Source organism: Periplaneta americana, chromosome 7 (genome assembly GCF_040183065.1).
Source record: "Periplaneta americana isolate PAMFEO1 chromosome 7, P.americana_PAMFEO1_priV1, whole genome shotgun sequence".
In the NCBI taxonomy this organism is placed as follows: Eukaryota; Metazoa; Arthropoda; class Insecta; order Blattodea; family Blattidae; genus Periplaneta; species Periplaneta americana.
This window is the reverse complement of record NC_091123.1, coordinates 66,459,644-66,481,685: the sequence shown is the minus strand read 5'-3', so window position 1 is coordinate 66,481,685 and position 22,042 is coordinate 66,459,644. Positions and strand designations below refer to the sequence as shown.

The following is a 22,042-nucleotide window of genomic DNA, read 5'->3' as shown; positions in this document are numbered from 1 at the left end:
AGTCTACAATGATAATACATTTATGAATGTAGCAGAAGAATATTACATTTCAGAATACTGTAACAGTGAGAAGACTTTCATCATCATCGTCCTTAGCTCGACAACCCATCATGGGTCCTGGCTGTCCATAGGAGTTCCTGCCATTCATCCTTATTTCTTGCAACACTCGTCTAGTTTTTAACTCCAATAGTTCTGGCATCTTCCCTGATGCCACCCTCCCATCTGACCTTTGGTCTTCCTCTTCGTCTACTTCCCCCTGATTCATATCGGAGAACTCCGATGGCTGGTCTATTCTTAATACAGCCTATCTCAGGCATCCCATTTTTATAAATGATGTTATATTGGGTTCACCGAATTGTTCATATAATTCACAAATTATACCGGACTCTCCATTCATTATCTACATTGACTGGCCCAAAGATCGACCTTAAAACCTTCCGTTCAAAAATGTTTACTCTATATCCTTTTTTTGTCAGTATCCAGGCTTCTGAGGCATAAATGAGGACTGGTCTTGCCAAGGTTTTATATATCCTAATTTTACTTTGCGGGGTTAATATTTTAGATCTAATATGTCTCACGAGACCATAGTAGCATCTATTAGCGAGGAAGATTCTTTTACCAATTTCAAGGCTCATATCATTATCCTGGCTAACTATAGAGGCCAAATAACTAAAATTAGTTACTCGATCAAATTTATAGTTTCCAATCTCCAAGAAATCATCTGCACCACAAGTTCTTTTTGGGTTAGATATCATGTACTTGGTCTTCTTTTCATTCACTTGTAGTCCCATCCTCTTTGCTGTGTCCAGTAGAGAGTTAAATGCATCTACCAGTGCTGTTCTTGTTCTAGCAACAATATCGATGTCATCTGCATAGGCTAGGAGTAGTACTGATTTATAGTAAATCGTATTAGTTGTTTGTATTTCTGAATCTCTTATAACACTTTCCAGTGCAATGTTGAACAGCATGCACGCCAGTGCATCCCCTTGTCTTAGCCCACTGGATGCTTCAAACTCATCTGTGAGGGTATTCTGAATTTTGACTTGGCACATTGTGTTTTTCATCGTCATGTGGACTAGCCTGATCAATTTAGATGGGATCTTTAGCTCATACATAGCTAAATATAGTTGTCTGTTAATAGAGTCATACACTGCCTTGAAGTGGACAAATAGATGATGTGTGGTTATATTATATTCGTTTGTCTTTTGTAGAATTTGTCTAAGTGTAAATATCTGTTCCACTGTGGATCTATTTGGCCAGAACCCACCCTAATAGTTCCCTAACACTTTTTCGGAGTATTTAGAGAAACAGCAGAATAGCACATTGGAAAAGATCTTATAAATTATATTCAGGAGGCTAATACCCCTGTAGTTGGGACATACCATGGGGGTCTCCTTTTTTCAGTATGGGGGATATGACACTATAGTTCCATGACTGCGGCATAGTTTCATCAATCCAAATATGTGTCATTAACTCATATATTTGTTTGTCAAGTTCTTGACCTCCCTGTTTGAATAGCTCTGCCTGTATATTATCCATGCCAGGAGCTTTTCCATTCTTTAGTTTTCCTATTGTCTCCTGAATATCCTCCAACGTTGGTGGATATAGTTCTAAACTGTCCCCTCTGTCCTCCAGGGAATTGCTGATGTGATCATTATTTAGATCTTCTTCAGGTTGATAAAGTGTCTTCGCCATCTGTTTAGAATGCTATCTTTCACCGCCAGTATATTCCCCTCTTCATCCTTGCACATGGTGGTTCTCTTCCATTGTGATTTATTTCTCCATAGAATAGTCTGATGTCATTCTTTGTTCTAAGGTGCTCCAGCTCTTCCATCTTATGGTTGAGATAGTCTCTTTTGTTCTTTCTATGTAGCTTCTTTTCAACTTTCCTGGCCTCCCGATATTTCTCTTGGGCTGTTCTCGTAAATTTTCTGCTATGCATGTTTCGATATTTCCTGTTTTTCTCATCTGTCACTGCTCTACAATCATCATCAAACCAATCATCTTGGTTATTACTTCTATTATCTTGCCTGCCCAGTATTTGGTTCGCTGTTTCCTTGATCTTAAATGACAGCTGTGCCCAGCTTTCTTCTACTGTTAATTGTGTGTTCGGTTCTAATTCAGGGCTCTTTAAGCATTCGTCTAATTTATTTATGTATAGGGAGGCAATGATTCTTGAGTCTATCACTATTAAATCTCTTATTTATTCTGACACCCTTATCCTTCTTCATGTTCGAGATTCTAGACCTCACTCGGGATAGCACTAAGTAGTGATCAGAATCTATATTTGCTCCCCTGAATATCTCACATCCATCAGATTAGTTGCATGTCTTTTGTCAATAAGTATATGGTCTATCTGATTAAAATATTCCTTATCTGGTGAGCCCCATATGGCTAGATGAATATTCTTATGTTTAAACTGCGTAGATCCTATCACTAAATCATAGGACGTGGCAAAGCTAATAAGCCTTTCTCAGTTATCATTGGTGGTGTCATGTAATCCATTCTTACCTATCACTTCTCTATATATTTCTTCATTTCCCACTTGCGTCACCAATAGCCATCTAGATGTCATGTTTTGGGTATTTATTGAATATTTCTGTTAAGGACTGATAAAAGTTTTCTTTTTCCTGTTCATCCTTTTCCTCTGTGGGTGCATGGAAGTTGATGATACTATAATTAAAGAGCTTGCCCCAAATCCTTAGTCAGCACAGTTTCTCGTTAACCGCTTCGAAAAGCATTGTTATGTTTCACACGTTTACTAACTATGAATCTTACCCCACATTTATGTTCACTTTTATGGCAGCTGTAGAGTATCGTATGATATTTTATGAGAAGACTTTAATCAATGAAGATTTGCTAAACTTCCGAAACCTACTGTACACCATTTAAACAAGTGTTCTGCATAGTATTAATATGCAAACTCGTTACCAACAGACTCGCCCTACAATAACCAGTACATCATAGCATCTGGACATGAAAAGACTTCAACGCAACACATTCACCATATACACACGTAAGTTCAGTTTGATATCAAACTTTAATAAAATACGTAACCCATATTAACATGACAGTAAAATTTGTATAATAATATGAGTCAATAATATTCAAATATATTCGCATAGAAATCAATTTGAGAAAACCACCAATTTCAAAATACTCAAGATTATAGTAATAATTTATTAATTCAATGATGAAACGTACACATGTAAGTTTTAATAACATTACCACATTTTTTTAATTATACTAAAATCTAAAAGTTAATTTTATTCTATTACACATAATAATAATAGTAATAATAATAATAATAATAATAATAATAATGATTAGACTTATAAAATAAATATATTTTACAGAATTTATGCAAGAACATGACGATACTGCACATCTCCAACATTTAATTGACGTAACATATAGAAGAAATATTTCATTCACTTCTCAGTATACAGAGAATACATCAATTGTAACTATTTCAACAAATTTATATAATCAACACATACCACTATATATACATACAAACAATTGTTATCTTTCACGTGTATAAATGGCAAATGGTTTTAAATCTTTTATATTAGACATATACAAATGTTAGCCATAAATATAATGTGAATTTTATGTATATATATGATCTCGAACACTAGTGTGATATAATATGACAATGATAATTATTTGTAAATGAAATTTTAATGAAATTAGATGTTAATGATATCACTTTATATAAAACATATACATGAAGCTCATGAATTAACACCATACCAATATATATATTTATTAATTATTGATAGATTATTATAATGAAACGGAATGGAACACAAATTTAATAACATTGTAATTTAGCATAATTACTGTAGATATCGCCAAATGAATGTATCTGATGATGGCAAAAAAGGCGAAAACGTTCATGCATATTGTTCAATAATTAACATGTATTAACGCGTGTTAAGAAACCACAAAATAGTGATGTCATATGATTGACCAATTAAATATGATTTATAATTTGAATTACTTGTGCTATTTTGTTATGAATGTTCTCAGTGAAAGGGGTTAATAGAGAGACATGGTAAAAAATGAAGGAGAAGTACTTAGTGTGATGACTCAGATTGTGTTTAAGTTGGAAAGTGGAAAACTAGAGAAGGGCTTTTTAAACTTTCGATTGTTTCGGACCACTTAAAGCGCATATATTTCATTTTGGCAGAACTATTAATAATTTTTTTTTTTTTTGCATAATTTAGGCTGACTATTACACTCTTACTATGTCATACTACTTTTGACCAATAAAACGGTACGAAAGGACGTATTTCAACCAATCATGGCTGCTTATCGCACAATTTTATCGCGTCCCTAGCATTTGTTTAATTTTATCCCGTCCCTAGCATTTGTTTAATTTTATCGCGTCCCTAGCATTTGTTTCTTTGTTTGCCAACATTTGAAACTGCGCTGGTCTGGACGTCAAAAATATATATAAAATTACAAACCACTCCAGTCGATGCATAGCAGTTTCAAATATGACTCGCATTGGCATTCAAGAACAAGAATTAATAAAAATCACCGATCATACCTATGCATCTTCTGAAATCCGATTTACAAATAAATGAAGAGCACCATTCGGAAATCCTGAATAAGTTGAATACACCATGTAGGCCTAAATCAACGAGTTCCACTCTATTATGCACACGTCCAATATAACATCAATTGAACCACCAACCACATTCAAATTTGAAAATTGTACATTCAATAATTATTCCTTTTAAAATTATTCATTCGGAAATTCTGAATAAGTTGAATACACCATGTAGGCCTAAATCAACGAGTTCCACTTCTATTACGCACACGTCCAATATAACATCAATTGAACCACCAACCACATTCAAATTTGAAAATTGTACATTCAATAATTATTCCTTTTAAAATTATTCATGTTTATTTTTTATGTCATCGTTGTTAATTAAAACTTTTTTAACACTTGTGTATATTAGTTAGGTTATGTTATAGCTTCTGATATATGATATTATGAATAGTCACGTATCAGAGATTGTTTAATATTAAGATTTATTGAATAGTAATCATTACAGTGTCTGTATAAAGACACTACTGCCATCTAGCATGCATCTAGCGTAATATTTGTAATGTTGAGATGGTACAATAATACATTTGAAGACAGTTGTATTTTCGTAAGTCAATTAATATTTTATTGTATTGGAGTACTTCGTTACTTCTAATCTTTATATACTTTCTTCTAATCGTGTAATAGTCAATTAAATCCCACTCGAGTTTTGATTTTTTCTAGATAAATCAAAACGTCTAGTGAGATTACTGTTGATAATAATATACATACTCATTTCTTAATATAATCTGAAAATACATAAGTAGGCCTACAAGTTACTTTATGTTATATCATGTCTTCGAAAAATAAAGTCAGTTTTTTCAGATTTACCATAAGACTGTCAGTAGAATGCTTTGTAGCTGTCAGTTTTGCAAAATTTGGTTGAATTGGAGATACTCTAAATCGAAAGTCTGGCTGAAATATTAAGTTCACTTCTGTGTTTAATCTTCAAGAAGATTAGAGTAGAAAATGTACACTCAACTAATATGTCGATGCAAATGGTATTAATTGTTGTGTAGTCATTCTGGAAATATCAGGATACATAGTTGTAGATGCGACAAAAATTCCAACAGAACATTGTAGGAAACAGGTTTTTTTAAACTCAAAATAGAAAATAATTCTTCTTTGATGGGCAAACAATTTTTTTTGTCACCAAGAAGGACTTCTTCATCCAATTGTTTGTTTGCTTGTTTGTTTGTTAAAGAAAAATATTCCCATAATTTTAATGCCAATGAATAAATCAATCAAGATGTTATTATTGTTTTATATTTCCAATGGTGTTGGAAAAGAGTTAATAATCATTTGTTGCTAGAAAGTTACTGAGAACAAGAAATGAATGGAATTTTTGATTGGCAGCTCAACAAGATCACATGTTTAATTTCATTACTGTTGCTTCTGTGTTATTTTGAATGATGAGCACTGTGAAAATTGGGCCCTGAAGACTGGAAAATAAGAATTTTAAAAGCAAAAAATGGCAGATAGGTGGGCAAGACATGCAAGTCAATCAGGCGATCTCATTCCTGTTAAACTTTGAATCTCAGTAGTTTGAGATAAAAAATATTCCAACAACCTGAGAAAAATCAGAGAACAAGATAAAATTAAGCTTAATAAAATTGAAATATCATTTGGAAAAACTTCTTGGTCCACAGACTACAGTTTGGGACTGGTGAACTAGAGCATCAGCTTTTCATACTGAAGTTTAAGGTGCTTGTGAATGAAGGAACTGTTAGCACAGAGTTTACTGAAGTACTCTATTCATATTACTGTTTTTTTTTTCACTGCCACCACAACCACCATGATGTATTATACAATAAATCCATAGTCTGTGGCAACATCTAAAAACGCAAAGTAGTTCACAACTTCGGCATATTACTCATAGGGCAGGACACAAGTACTTAATGATCTTTGATATTGTCATTTTTATAGGAAGTGCCTGTAGATACACTTTTATGTTGTACACTGTGGTATAGGTCTCGCAAGCAGGGAATACCGATGGAATGCAAATGAAACAATGCGACAAGGAAGAGAGGATGACAGGAAAGGTCATGAAATGGCTTGAATGATATTCAAGAGTACAGTCTGAAGAGAAATGACATTGATACAATCAGTCTTGCATTGTAATAGTTACATTACGACTTTAGTTTGTTCCATTGCACGTGAATGCATGACTTGTATCGCACGGTATTATTATTTAATTTGTAAACATATGTTGCGTGTTTAATTAGCTTCGAATTTTTCTCTTGCTACGTTCTTTATTTCCATAGCGATGTCCTCATTTGTTCATCTTCTTGGAAGAGACAGTACTTCCATCGGCCCGCACCTCTCGCCCCTCGGAGTGCCTACATACACACGTCAAAACAGACAGCAATGCCACCATTGCTTTTCGGTAATCCTTCCTTGTGTGAGCTATAATATTTAATGGTAGCAAAGTGATTCAAAATTTAAGCTTATGATAAAATAATTCAGAATTTAAGCTTATGATTTCTGGATGGCAACATACAAGTCGTCGTTGTCGTCGTCATTCCACCTTGCACGTTGTGGGCAACATGAACAAAGTAATCTACAGTCTCTGCATTGCTGTTTCTAGAGAATGACACATAAGTACATAGTATATCATCAGTAATCAGCATCATTGGTGGAATATAGATCCTTTGAGCATGGGCAACTTCTGAGAACAGTAAAATAATTCACAACTTCGGCATGCTACTCACAGTGTGACACATGAGTACAAAACCACCACCACCACAATCATCGTCGTCGTCGTCGTCGTCATCATCATCATCATCATCATCATCATCATCATCATCATCACAATCACCAGTGGCATGACTTATGTGGACCTGTGGGGCCCAAACTCACCCAATAATTCGTCGTGTCATTATTATTGAGATTTATTTATTTTAACTTACAACTAAGTGTTTGAGCCCACCCAATGTTCTCCAAAAGTTGCACCACTGTTCATCACAACTACCACTACCACCATTTTTGATGCAAAATAGACCATTCTCCAGGTAGTATACCGTGTCCAACGATTAGGGGCAGCAGAGTTAATGTAAAGCTTTGGTGTGTTATTTCTAAGAGCTCCAGATCATCATCCAGAAATTTTCCGCTGTTATGGGTCATCTACAAACAAAATCTCTTCATTGTTTTTCTGTTGTAAGCATTCGTAAATCCACTGTTGTCTGACTAAACATGTCATAACTTTACTGGATCACCACTTTGCTATTTATTTTTAAAGTTCTTGCTGAGCCTTCATAGAAACATAGAGGTATCAGAACATTATATTAAACTGTCTTTCTATTAGAATATTGCTTCCCTCCCACAACAAGAATGTTGTTGTTTTCTAATGCCAGGCGTTTGACAATAAAGTCATTTGACCTCTTGCACTCCAATATTTTTCAAAGATATTATCACGGTCAGCTACTGAAGCACAGATTTTGAGGTGTTCCGAATCCATTTCTTGGTTTGAGTTGCACAATGGACAGTTAGGGGACTGATATATTCCAATTCTATGCAGATGTTTGGCCAAATAATCATGGCCTGTTGCCAATCTAAATACAGCTACAGACGATTTTCGTGGTAAATCGGGAATTAACTGTGGATTATGATGCAGAGAGTTCCATTTTTTCCCTTCAGATTGTGTTATCAAATTTTGTTTGTTGAAGTCTAAGTATGTAGATTTAATAAATCTTTTCACAGAGTAATATGTAGATTTAGTAACAGGTCTGTAAGTAGCAGTGCTGCCCTTCTTTGCTAATGCATACGCATTCTCGTTTCCCAATATTCCACAATGGGATGGTATCCATTGGAATACAATTCTTTTATTGAATGATATTAATTGAGAGAGCATTTTAGTTATTTCTGCTGTTTGAGATGAAGGTGTGTGTTTAGAGACGATTGATAGAATAGCTGCTTTGGAGTCTGACAATATAACTGCATTCCTAAATTTATTGATGTGGCATAGAAGATTCCTGAGACATTCACTTATTGCAATGATTTCACCATCAAAACTTGTTGTTCCATATCCAAGTGGTCTATAAAGTGAGAAGAGACAGCACGTAACACCTGCACCGGCTCCTTGTTCCCTGGAGATCAAGGATCCGTTGGTGTATAAATGAAGCCAGTTTTGTGGAGGGTACCTAATATTGTCTCTAGAGACAATTGTTTCAGTATTTCAGTGTTTACTTCTGATTTCAGTATTTCTTCTGTTAAATTTAGATTATATTCTATATTTAATAGAGTTGAAGGGTTTGGTTTAATTTGTAAGTTTTCTTTTAAATTCGGGATATTGATTTTCTGTTTTAATTCTTGAACCATGGATATGAAACTTTTTTGAGTTTTCAATCTACAGAGAGGAGGACTATGAATGCCAGCAAGAATGTACAGTTTGAATTGGGAGATACATAGGCATATTTTATCCAGTAGCCATCATTTTGACATCATTTTTTGTAATATGTTACAAAATAAATGGTACTGGTAAGACATATTGGATAAGTCTATTGTTCTGATTTTGGTTCATTAGTGTTTGCATTTTATGATTGTGTTTATTCCTACGTTTACAATATTTTTATGAAATGCACTCTCCAGCTGTTGTATATATTATACATTTATAATATATTATGTCTAATCTTAGTTGTTATGTTTTGTTTCAGTTACAATGTTGATAATGGAAAGATAGTACGTATAAAGGAATCAGCAATAACAAATCTTGTGGAACATCCAATTCAGATGAGGCCACCTAGTAAGTTATTACTTCAGTGTTTATTGGTTATATAAGAAATTTATTTTTATTAATTAAATAAAAGGAAATTCTTGAGTTACCCCATTAGACTATTTAGTATAAAATTGTAAATTTGCATCATATTATTCTCAGGCTTTTTTCTTTGGTGGTTGTATCTATTTGTCTTTGGAATCCAGAATTTGCATGTATAACTGAAGACATATTTTACAAGTGATCTCCTGTGTGTAGCATAATATATTGTGAAGATGTGACATTCTCATCAAATGCAGTTACTTGTCTGCCTTGGCGAACTCAGGATCATAGTCTGGCCGCGAAACCAGTGGCCCGGGTCCGAATCCCAGTTGGGGCAAGTTACCTCGTTGAGATTTTTTCCGGGGTTTTCCCTCAACCCAATACGAGCAAATGCTGGGTAACTTTCGGTGCTGGACTCCAGACTCATTTCACCAGCATTATCACCTTCATTTCATTCAGACTCTAAATAACCTAGATGTTGATACAGCGTCGTAAAATAACCCAATAAAATGAAAAACAAAAGGTCAAAGCCATTTTCACCAAACAACCTAAATAATTGTCTGATCTTCCCTTTAAAAGTACATGATTATTTTACGTACATATATATTGTTGCTGCAGCTCCAAAATCTATACTTTTTTTAATATTTTGCAGGAGAAAGAAAAAAGCATTGTCACTTTTAACTCTCTTCATTTTCGAAGCTACTCTCGGTATAATTTCAATCATTACAAGAAAAATGATTAAATTTCGAAAGTAGCTTTGAATATCAAGAGAATTAAAAGTAACAGTGCTTTCTTTCTTTCTCATGCAAAATCATTTTAGAAACACATAGGAGGTGTAGTGATGATATATTTTTACTGTTAATAAGCACAGAGTCGCAAAGTGCTCAATTATTTACTTCTATACAAAGCAGACAGTTAATATTTCCAGGTTCTTGAACGGAATATAGGTATGCATGTGCACAAATAACCTATATTGTTAGGGAAAGACTTCAAACATTTCCGAAAATATGAACTCTCACAGTTGTAATTCTAATTTGAAATGCTACAAATAATAAGAGTGTCAGACAAAAATATGCTTTGTCTGCATGATTTTCAACTTCAGTTATCATTACTAATAATGATATTAATATTGCAAGATTTAAGAATGTGTCTTTTAATTTTTGTCCCAAAATAATTTCGTTCTTATTTCTATTCTGTATTTAAAGATTTGTAACAGTTAATTCCCATGAATGCAGTACATACTGTATTTACACACATTACACCCTAAGTAACATATTTCACTAATCAGAGTTGAGATGTATGCAAAAATTGTTCTTCCTCTGACGCATATCATTAAATGAGATACACTGCCTGATAACAGATCTATCAGTCAGAACTTCAATTGGACGTAATTTAACTGTATCATAAACTTAATAGATTTCCTCTAGATATAGACATCATCACAAAATACAGCTCTTGTAAGAACATTATAAAGCATAAAAAAGCTCCAGATAATGAGTGTGCACACATAGAATAAATGCAAAATTTGTAAAAAATATTTAAGAAACCCAATACTCGGAAATAGCAGCAAAATATATGTAGGAGACAGATAGAAGTTATGTCCTTGTTTGGAAATATTACAAGCCCTTAGCATGAAACAATAAGTTATCAATTTTTTGTGTGTAATGTCTTTTTCTATGAAAAGTCGCTGACATAATACACTATTAACTAGTATTTTAAATAGAGGTAATATCAAGAAACTTGATCAAGCGTGATCCTAATCTTGTTAAAAGCACAAAGTTAAACTTTTTATTTTGATGACCTATCGTAGCTTAATTCAGTTAGACTATGATTAAAGGAGAAAGAGACAGGAAAATTTCATTACTCCTTCTTCCCTTTTTATATGAGAACTGAAGTATAAATATACGTTTAGATAGCTTGTAATTTTTCTCACAAAACTGTTTGCTATTGCAGCTGAACCTCTGAAGCCTGTTTACATGCCAGTGTTTCTCACAAAGAAGGAAAGGAAGAAGTTGAGAAGGCAAAACCGACGAGAAGCGTGGAAAGAAGAGCAGGAAAAGATTCGACTTGGTCTGGAACCACCACCTGAACCTAAGGTAAATTGCTCGTATTAATTCTTTGTATAGCTTGATACTGTTTATGCTGTCATACAAATTTTTAAATCATATGGTTTAGCTTATGTGTTTAGAATTGTAGTTAATTTTTCCTGCTTTGCCTTTCACTACAGAAAATATCCCAAAAGAATTTTTTTTTTTTTTTATAATATATCCAACGCCACCAGGTTGTTTTTTCGACAATCCCAAAAGAATACTAAATCATATTTTATAGTAGTAGCAAAAAATGTTGTGACCCTCGTATCCGGCACCCAATAACTGGCAATACCTAAACAACGGCACTTTTGGCTAGGCCAAATAAAGTCATTCATGCGAGTTGGACGAAGATTTGAGTGGTTTTCTTGGATCGCACATGCCGCATATTGTATTTACTCTTTACATTGTTCACACATGAACACATAGACAGAAAACGCCATTATGTCCTTGGAGTAGATCGGGTAGCATTGGTAAGTTGCCACTTGGGGCAAACAGTGCACAGAGACGATATCTTTAAATTTACCATTTGAACTCGCACATTTCGAGGGGGTGTTGGATGAGTCTAAATAGAAAAGTTTGAAATTCTCTGTTCCTACAATGCATAAAAGTTTCATTCGTGAGATAAATAGTATCATGGCTACTACCGCTAAGCACAAAAGTAACATCCTCACACTGAAGCTAAAGCTTGAATTACTCGAGAAAATAGAGAGAGGAGTTAGTAGTCCAAATTAATGGACAAATATAAAGTTGGAAGTTCAACTTTTTACGATATAAAGAAACAAGGCAGTCAACTCTGACGATTCATAAGTAACACTGAATCTACGAAAGTTGCGGAAAATCGGAAAAACTATACATCTGTCCCACTGTGAAGAATTAGATCATGTTCTATACGAATGGTTCACAATTAAAATATCTGAGGGAATGTGCATTTCTGGGCTGATGCTACAAGAAAACGCCAGAATTGCACCAGAAAATGAAAGTGCAAGGTGAGTGTGGATTTTCCAACTGAATGACTTAACAGATTCAAAGAGAGACATGGAATCTGAAAAAATAGATGTGTCCAGTAAACAAAGGAGTGCCAACAAAGTGTCCGCGGATCAGTTTATTAATCAGTTCCAGTAAATTGTGTCTGAGAGTAATGTTAGTGTGGAACAAATATATAACATAGACGAGACTGATTTATTGTGGAGGTCTCTTCCTACAACAATACTAGTGTGTGTGACAGAAACCTCGCCTAAGGGCTTCAAACAAAACAAAGATCATTCAGTGAATATTCAAACCGAAAATTACTGTATTTTTGTATTAAGTGATGTGTTTTAATAAAGAAACTCCACACAGTTTTTTGTTATTTAGTTGTGATCAAGTGACTGAGAAATAAGCTTCATATGGCTGCAGTTTCAACAGGTTGGCATCATAAAATACGAACAGGTAATTTGTTAAAATACTTATTCAATTATCCAGCAAAATCTCATATCCGTAACTTGCCTGGTCCCATTGGTGCCGGTTAAGAGGGATTTTACTGTACATAGAATGAGTTACTCATTTACTTCAAGCTTCGCTTTCCTTCAGTATCAGAGTGAACTAGAATTTAAAACTGAACTGATGTGTTAAGTTAAGATATTCTAAGTTCAGTTTTCAATTATGCTTTCTTAGGAAACTTTGAACTTGACTGAAAAATCCATATTTGCGCTGATGGCTGAACAGTGGTTGACAGGGATGCATGAAAGTGAAGAAATTGAGCTAGAACTGTATAGGCCTACTTTGGCATTCTTTTTGGTGGACGAATTAGATAATACAGATCATGAATATCATTATACAAAAAGATCTCAAGTATATCCCATGTTTGCTAATCGTGGTTCAAAAGCAGCTTATGAAATTATTGCTGTTTTAAATCAACCTTGGCGAAAACGTGACTCGCGAGCACATTGTGGCTCGCAATGATAGCTGTGCATTTTTCTTGCTTCCTACCTCCACCAACCCCCACCCTCTCACTCACTGGAGTCGAACTCTGTTCCATTTGTATTTGTCTCTGACCTGCGAGTGGTGTATCATTGCAATGTCTCTCAAAACCATGTACTTCTACAAAAACGAAAGTTTCAAGTGGGATGGGAGGACGCATTTTTTTGCTGCCGATATGATGAGTATATTAAATGTATAATTTGTTCACAAGTATTACGAGCAAAACGATTGTATAACATAAAACTGCATTATACTGTATGTTACTCGTGAAACATTAAAAGGTTAAGTGTTGTTATTATTATTATTATTATTATTATTATTATTATTATTGTTGTTATTATTATTATTATTATTATTATTATTATTATCTTTGTATGTCGATCCTTTCTAAACAGATGTACAAATAATGCAGTTAGCTCACAGATTTACAATGTGATGTTAAATGAAAGCTAGATGTAAGGACTTGACAAATGTTGAACTTTTCAAATCCTTGCCAAAAAATAAATATCCGAAGCTTCGTTCTTTCGCTTGCTTTGTTGAAGCCATGTTCATTACAACTTACATTTGTGAAAAATTATTTTCAACAATGAAAATAGTAAAAACCAAATTTAGATCACGACTGAGAGACAAATACCTTCGTGATCAACTACAACTGGCAGTAAGTGACGTAATTCCTGATTTTGAAACTCTGTTGCAGAGACATTCTGAAGACAGTTAATTTTAGGTTGTGATGTGTCCTATGTTTTCTTATTCATTTCTTTTTTCGTTACACGTACTAAACATTAGTTTGTAACCTTATGCTGTATAATAGTAATATACGTTACAAGAGCGGTATGTTGACGTTTTCATGGTCAAGATTGAAAAAGCGAAACGTAGTTGAGCTTTTTTAATTTCCGAGAACATGAAAACAAACATACCGCTCGTATATTGTACATTATTTTGTGTGAAGATCGTTTATTACATACCTGAAAGACGAATTTCTAATTAGTTGCAATGAAATCTCCATGTTGGTTTCTGTTTAATGACGCCAACTTCCGAACACCAAAATATCTTTCTTTAACATTGTTGCTGTAAAATGTTTTCTGTGTTTACTATACTCCAGCAGGCCGTGATATACGTCTGTCTTTTTTTTCCCCCAGTCTCTAAATGCGAACTTAAAACAAACGGTAAGGTTATGTAATGATTTATTTTTCATTTTAATATTTTAACAATATTATTTATATAACATATTGCAGTAATAACATCGGCATCTGGAATCTCGTTGATTTTTTCACGGCTTCCTTAATGTTACTTGTATCAGGAATGCAATAAGTTTCGTGGAGTAGTAGACTTTACTTAATTTCTGCAAATATTTAAAAACAATAATTAACATTGCAATTTAGGTGAAATTGCAGTGCTAAGTTTCCAATTTATAATTATTACTATGTTAAAGTCTCTAAAAATAATATGTTAAAAGCCTAAAGCAGTAAAATGAATGTCGCGCTTAAGCGGTAAGAAGAGGGAAATTGTTATGTGTGTTACGTTGGGAATACTGAATGTGGTATTTCACACTTACCGCATATTGGTTCTGTGCGGAAAGCAAGCAAATACGCACGATCTCGCACAAAATTATATTTAAGTGCTTGATGTAAGAAAAATGAAAATCTGTTAATAAGTCAGACAGTTGCTTCAATTCCCCTTCGGGTGTCCGTCTCCCTCCATAGATGCTATGTACGTTGCAGGTTACACAGTGGCTTGGTGCACTATCACATTTTTGCCACTGGCTGTTTTAAATTATAACATTGTGAGATGGGGTTTATTTGGTGTTATATCAGCAACATTATACATAAAAAGATAACAAGCAATAATAAAATACTCTTCAATCTTGGGGTTATGTTAGCTTTAATTAGTAGGCCTACAGTTATGCTAGCCATTTGATCGTGTTACCGTATTGCACTTGTTAAAAAATCAATTCTTTCTATCAAAGAGAGTTACCAGGATTAAAATTAGATTAATTTTGGAAATGTGAATCTTATTTACCTCATTGTCCTAATTCCTCACCGAATTCCTTCCAATAATGTTTTTCCTTTTTCGTATTTCTATATTCTTTGTCTTGAACATTATATAAAAATGTTTTGGCAAACAAAATATACTTTATTTTTCAACACATGAAAATTTTCGTTTTCTGCTCATATTGTTGAAAAATACAAAACTTGTATAAAAACTAATGAGTCATACTGTAATAACCTTACTACACTGCAACAATCACATCGAAATTAAGAATTGAACTGAAAAAAGAAAACGAATGCCAACATAATTTTTCTCACTTAGAATTGTGGTGGAAAACTTAAAATTCTAGAGATAAACAGAAAAAGTATAGATTCAGGTATCAATTACGTTTGGATTACCTTAGTTCAGTTAAGTTCTAGTCTAGAGGAAAGCACTCTCATAAGAAATAACAGGCTTGTTCATGGTCATGTGATCCTCAACCTAAAAATGTTCAGTTCACTAAGTTTGACATTCAGAGTCGAGGACAGCGAGGCTTACTGTTGAAACATTTTACAATGAGTAAAAAAGGCAAATAAATAAAACTTAGCAGAGAGAATAAATCTTAATTCCTTATTAGGTAATTCATAGTATGCATTAATAACGTGAAAATACTTATTAATCAACAAGCTTTTGACAGATGATTTGAAGTTGCTGGATTCAAAATTCCTGATATGATTAGGCAATACATTAAGTAATTTGATTTCCATTTTCTGAAATCTGTTTTTAGCTTGCATAGACCTTAGATTATTTTTGTCCCTGGTGTTGTATTCGTTCGAAGTAGTGTTATTTAGTAATAAAAACACATCAAAATTTTCCTTAACAAAAAATATATCAGATTGTCTCGTACATGTAGGCACTTCATACACTGAAGAACCTGATTTTATAAACTTGATTTTATGAAATAATTTTTATCTATGTAACTAATTCCATATCTTATCTCATATTGAAACTCTTTTTGAAGAATTTGATAAATCATAACCTCACCTTTGGAATTGCATTTAAGAAACTACCTTGTAGACTATTTCTTAGAGCCTAGTGTTGCTGTATCTTATTGGAAATTTGTAGATCAAGAGAATTTAGTTCAAAGAATGTCATCACCACCTGAAGAATGTGCCGGTACTGGTGTTTATTAAGTGGACACCTCAGCCAGTCCTGTGGGCAGTATTCATTGAGTGAGTTCTTCCCAGTTTTCTCTACATATGCTAGCTTTTGTCGTTGTTTTAAGTTAAGTTTTCAGTACATGTATTATCAGATATGGGTCGATGTATTGTTTTTTCAACATTATATGATGTATTTTATAAAGTTTGTTGGATGTTTGTATGATTAAAACCTGATTGATTATGCAATCTTTAACATATGAGGAGTTCATCAAACCCCATTAAGTCCACTTTCATTTTAACTGAGTTGGAACTGATTCAGACTTTCCACAGGGCCCTACATCGGACTAACAACTTCATTCTCTTGTGACTGAATCATTTTCCTTTGAATGAAGTTTGTACCTTGTTGTAGAACCTTTCTGAGAGTATGAATTAATTTCAAACTCAGTTATGATTGAAAATGGAGTTAACAGATTTTGTTTTGGAGTTACAGTGTTTACTTATAAATTTATGCATTAAGATATTTTTATAATTAATTTTAATCGTTCTTAAACAGTTCACAGAGTAACAAAAGTACAGTAATTCTATTTACTGTCAACATTCAGTTGTCCTTTCCATAGGCAGAAAGAGCAACATCTCTGTTACAACATGCTTTCAGATTATAATTGTAAAGACAAAGATATATTTTCACTGCCTCCAGCAGCATGATATTAAAGACAGTATTAGCTTTGTTTAACTGCTGAATTTCTGGATATGGGCTAGAAGGCCCTGGGTTCAATCCCAGGTGGTGGCAGGATTTTTCTCATTGACAAAACTTCTAGGAAAACTCCAGACTCCACTGAGCCTCCTGTCCTCTTATCGTGGGTAGAAAGCGGAATGTGGTACTGGCGACACCATCTCATTCTAGTGCTGAGGTCATGAAAGCATGGAGTTCTATCTCTCTGTCCCCCATTAGCCTTTATGGTGTGTGAAGAAAATATGTAAAATATGTTCACCTTTAATATTTTTGTTTGGAATATTATATGAATAAATTTGTAGTCTTGCCTTGAAATAAACAAATTCTGCCATTCAGTCATGTTTGTACAGATAAAGAAGTACAAGTTTTGTTTAGTACAGAACACTTATGTTATAAAACCAACATGATGGATTTTATGAAATGATTATTTACTTGCCAAGTTTAGTCTTATGAGATTTGACTCAAATATTTATTTTCTCATTAATCTGGGTTCTATTGCTGTTATGAAAGTAGTTGTTGCTGTTTTCTAATGCCAGGCATTTGACAATAAAGTCATTTGACCTCTTGCACTCCAATATTTTTCAAAGATATTATCATGGTCAGCCGCTGAAGCACAGATTTTGAGGTGTTCCGAATCCATTTCTTGATTTGAATTGCACAATAGGCAATTAAGGGACTGTTATATTCAAATTCTATGCAGATGCTTGGCCAAACAATCATGGCCTGTTGCCAATCTAAATGCAGCTACAGACGATTTGTGTGGTAAATTGGGAATCAGCTGTGGATTATGATGCAGAGAGTTCCATTTTTTCCCTTGAGATTGTGTTATCAAATTTTGTGTGTTGAAGTCTAAATATGTAGATTTAATAAATCTTTTCACAGAGTAATACATAGATTTAGTAACAGGTCTGTAAGTAGCAGTGCTGCCCTTCTTTGCTAAAGCATCCGCATTCTCGTTTCCCAGGATTCCACAATGGAATGGTATCCATTGGAATACAATTCTTTTATTGAGTGTTATTAACTGAGAGAGCATTTTTGTTATTTCTGCTGTTTGAGATGAAGATGTGTGTCTAGAGACTATCGATAGAATAGCTGCTTTGGAATCTGACAGTATAACTGCAGTTTTAAATTTATTGATGTGGCATAGAAGATTTCTGAGACTTTCACTTAAAATTCAAAACAACCTCAGATTACGAGCATCTTGTGTGATGTATTAGAACAGACCTTGATGATGATGATAATAATGATAATGATAAAAAACACACACACTCTCTCTCTCTCTCTCTCTCTCTCTCTCTCTCTCTCCTTTTTACAATTCAGTAGGCGATTCTTATTTCATAGAATGCAGGTTCCCCCCCCCCCCCACAAATAGCTGAATCAACTTTATACTTTATGTAGTAATACAAATTGTATTGAGGACAAACACCAGTTTCTAGCTAGAGAGTTTTAAATAACAGAATGAAGTGATCTCAACTGGGAAGCAAGAGGGCAGATAAAAACTTTCAAAATAAACTACAACTCTATTATGAGAAAGTATTAGAGAATGAAACCAAATTTTGAATATTGAATACTGGTTACGGATTAAAATTTTAATTCCACAGTAGGAACATGGAGCAAAAATTATAAAAATCTCATTTTAAATTAATTTTGTTGAAAACTATAAATTTCCCCCCTCTCCCTCATTTTATAAAAGCAATACATTTTCAAGCATGATATGTTGTGATGCTACACATTTGTTTATAGATTTTTACAGCAGTCTTTCAGCAATTTTTATTGTTTGTTTGTTTATTTATTTGATCTGACAGCATTAAGGCCGTAGGGTCTTCTCTTCCATCCCACCAGATAGCACATACAAACAGTGACAGTAAATAATGAAAATTACACTAAATTCCAATAGAGGATCAACAGGGTCACAAGGAAATACAAAAGAGAAATATAACACAAATAAAAATAAAAAGAAAGAGAGGTAGAGGAAATAAGTTTTGTTCTTAACTTGTGTTTAAATATGTCTCAAGCCATTTGAGCCATAGTTTTCAGACTTTGAAAGTGGAACAAGTAATACTGTAGTGTGATGCAGGTTGTAACTCTATGCGCATTTTATTAAAATTAATTTTTAAATAAATTTTTATGTCCTTCATTGTGTCCATAGCTAAGAATATCCAATTTGATGCGAGTACTGGGAACAGAAGCTGTACAAGATCCAACCAAAATTGAAGCCCATGTCAGAGAGCAAATGGCAAAGCGGCAAAAAGCACATGAGGAAGCAAATGCTGCAAGGAGACTCACTGCAGACCAGAGGAGGGATAAGAAAGTGCGAAAATTGAAGGAAGATACCACTTTAGGTGTTAATGTTACTGTATATAGGTATGGTATACTTTTACGTTTGTGCTTTTTTTCATGCTCAGTAACATACAATAATTCGAATTATTCTGAAACTTTCTTTTAGTGATTAATAGAGGGCGGATGTTGATGACCTAAAAATCTACTTAAAATGATTATTAAAATGCCTTTAAAGTAATGGAAAAATTACATGAAATTAAAAGAAAATGACATTTAAATATTATTGGAAGTACTCGCGCCACAACTTCTTAAAAATTAGTCACCTTGTTTCAATGACTGCCCTGCAAATCTCAGAGAGAGGAGGCAACTTCCTGGAATTTGGCTAAGATGAAGGAAAAGGGCATGCAAAAAATGAAAGTTTTAAGGGAAAACTATAGATTTTAATGAGGGTTTACAAGGTGTTTCAATCGGTGGTGGTCCATGTAAGTACTTTCTCCTTCCGTTCTTCACTTTTGTTACCAGATCTTCCAGATGAGGGAGTGTGAATGACAAAACAAATTGTGAGTGCAGCTTGCATTCTTGCAATCTCTGTGTTAAAAAATACTGTCCCATCCCTTCCATGGGGACACAACGTCCTGTCCAGGACATGGTGAAAGTTTCTCCCCTTCCAAACATAAATTCTAAAGACACCCTTGTACCGACAGAAGAACAGTAGAGGTCAAAGCCCTCAGTTAAACTAAGCTGTTGTCAAGCATTTTATATTATTTTCGTTGTGTGAGGTGAAGCTTTCAGTGGAATGAGGGATGGTCTTTACAATTTGTTTCAAACTATAAAACTCAAACTTCACTGTTATTCACTTATTCAGTAGGTAATTACTACTGACCTATTTGCTTAGAAAAAGATGTAACAGACCTATCGATAAAGAAGAAAGTAAAATGCATTCCAAATGATCTAAAAATTCTTCAAAGTATTAAAAATGACCAAAAAATGCTGAAAAAAAAAAAATATAAAAATGACCTATTAGTTCAAAAACGTCGAAAAATGCAATATAAGAAATTAATTTTTTACGTTGATATTAACATAGAAAGAATTTCTATATTAATAGGCATCATCCTAATGTGAAAAATAAGATGACGACTTTTCATCAACATCCGCTCCCTAGTGATTAAGCATCTGTTTGCATTTGATAATTAGGGCTTCCTTAATCATTTCGTTTTAAAATACTACTATAAATTACTGGTTTCCAGTTTTTAACTGGAAAACAGTAAATACAGTGAAACTTGTTCAAAACAGAATTGCAAGGGACTGAATTCATTTTTCAAATTATTATTATTATTATTATTATTATTATTATTATTATTATTATTATTGTTATTATTGTTATTATTATTATTATTATTATTATTATTATTATTATTGCTGCCGCTGCCGCCGCCTCATGAGATGCCAAATCGGCCCAGAGGGTGGCAACAGGTTAAGGCAGACAATCGTCATTTAATGGCAGTAGGAATATCAGTCGTACTTTCTTACCGCCTTTAACCCCAAGGAAATGTCTCTGGTACTCATTTCTGTTAGGGGCTGAGTAGATTCCTGAGCCATAGTGCGGCTAGAAGGATTAGGTCAATGGAATAAATCCATGACTTCATTGGGAATTGAACCTGCGACCTTGCAGCTCGCAGTGTTTCGCCTTAACCATGGTGCTACCCCATGCCCCATTATTACTAGTACTCTTATTATTATTATTATTATTATTATTATTATTATTATTATCATCATTATTACGTATTGTATTGGTACAATCAAAGTATAATATTTTTTATGCTCGACCACGCCGAAATGTAGTAATTATACACCTGGTAGCAGTCCTTTAATGCATGTCATTAAAGTACACCTATTCATTAAAGTTCAGGTTTTCGATTATTCTCGGATATGCAATAGAAAGACGAGGGAAATGTCACGGAGGCTGGAAATCCAATACTGTTGCAAAAGGTTTTGTTCTGTTACTATAATAATTAGCGTTAATTGTAAATAATATTCAAATAAATTCAATTTGTCATCTCGTTTTTCAATTCTAAATCAATTTCCAGGTTATATCAAAATTAGTTCATGTTATATTACATCAAGGTCAATGACATTATTGTTCCTCGGAAAAAATCAATACTTTCGCGTCTGCGCACATCTCACAATTTAAGAGCTATGAACAAGGTCACTTCCGATCTTCTGTCAGATACAAATAAAATGAATACTTCTGAATAATTTCAAGTTAGAAATATGGTCGAGCATAAAAAGTCGTATGAAACTTGCCTATAATGGTAATTAAGATGCTCGTATGAAAATTATGAAACTCGCGCTCGTTTCATAAACAAACATATTTGCGTCTTTATTACTATCATTATAGGCTCGTTGCATAATGTACTATATTATTATATTGTGACTATAATTCACTATACCACATATTTACATACTTAAAATGTTCTGGTGCGAGCATGCTGTTAA

At 33.7% G+C, this 22,042-nt stretch overlaps 1 protein-coding gene across 1 annotated transcript in view; it reads left to right on the top strand.

Moving 5' to 3' along the window:
• Positions 1-22,042, top strand: part of Prp3 (pre-mRNA processing factor 3) — a 51,705-nt gene that overhangs the window by 19,906 nt on the left and 9,757 nt on the right. Inside the window, exons 8-10 of the mRNA XM_069830842.1 lie at positions 9,256-9,344; positions 11,310-11,452; positions 19,416-19,630. Coding sequence (XP_069686943.1) covers positions 9,256-9,344; positions 11,310-11,452; positions 19,416-19,630 — 447 coding nt within the window. The remainder of the gene's footprint in view (positions 1-9,255; positions 9,345-11,309; positions 11,453-19,415; positions 19,631-22,042) is intronic.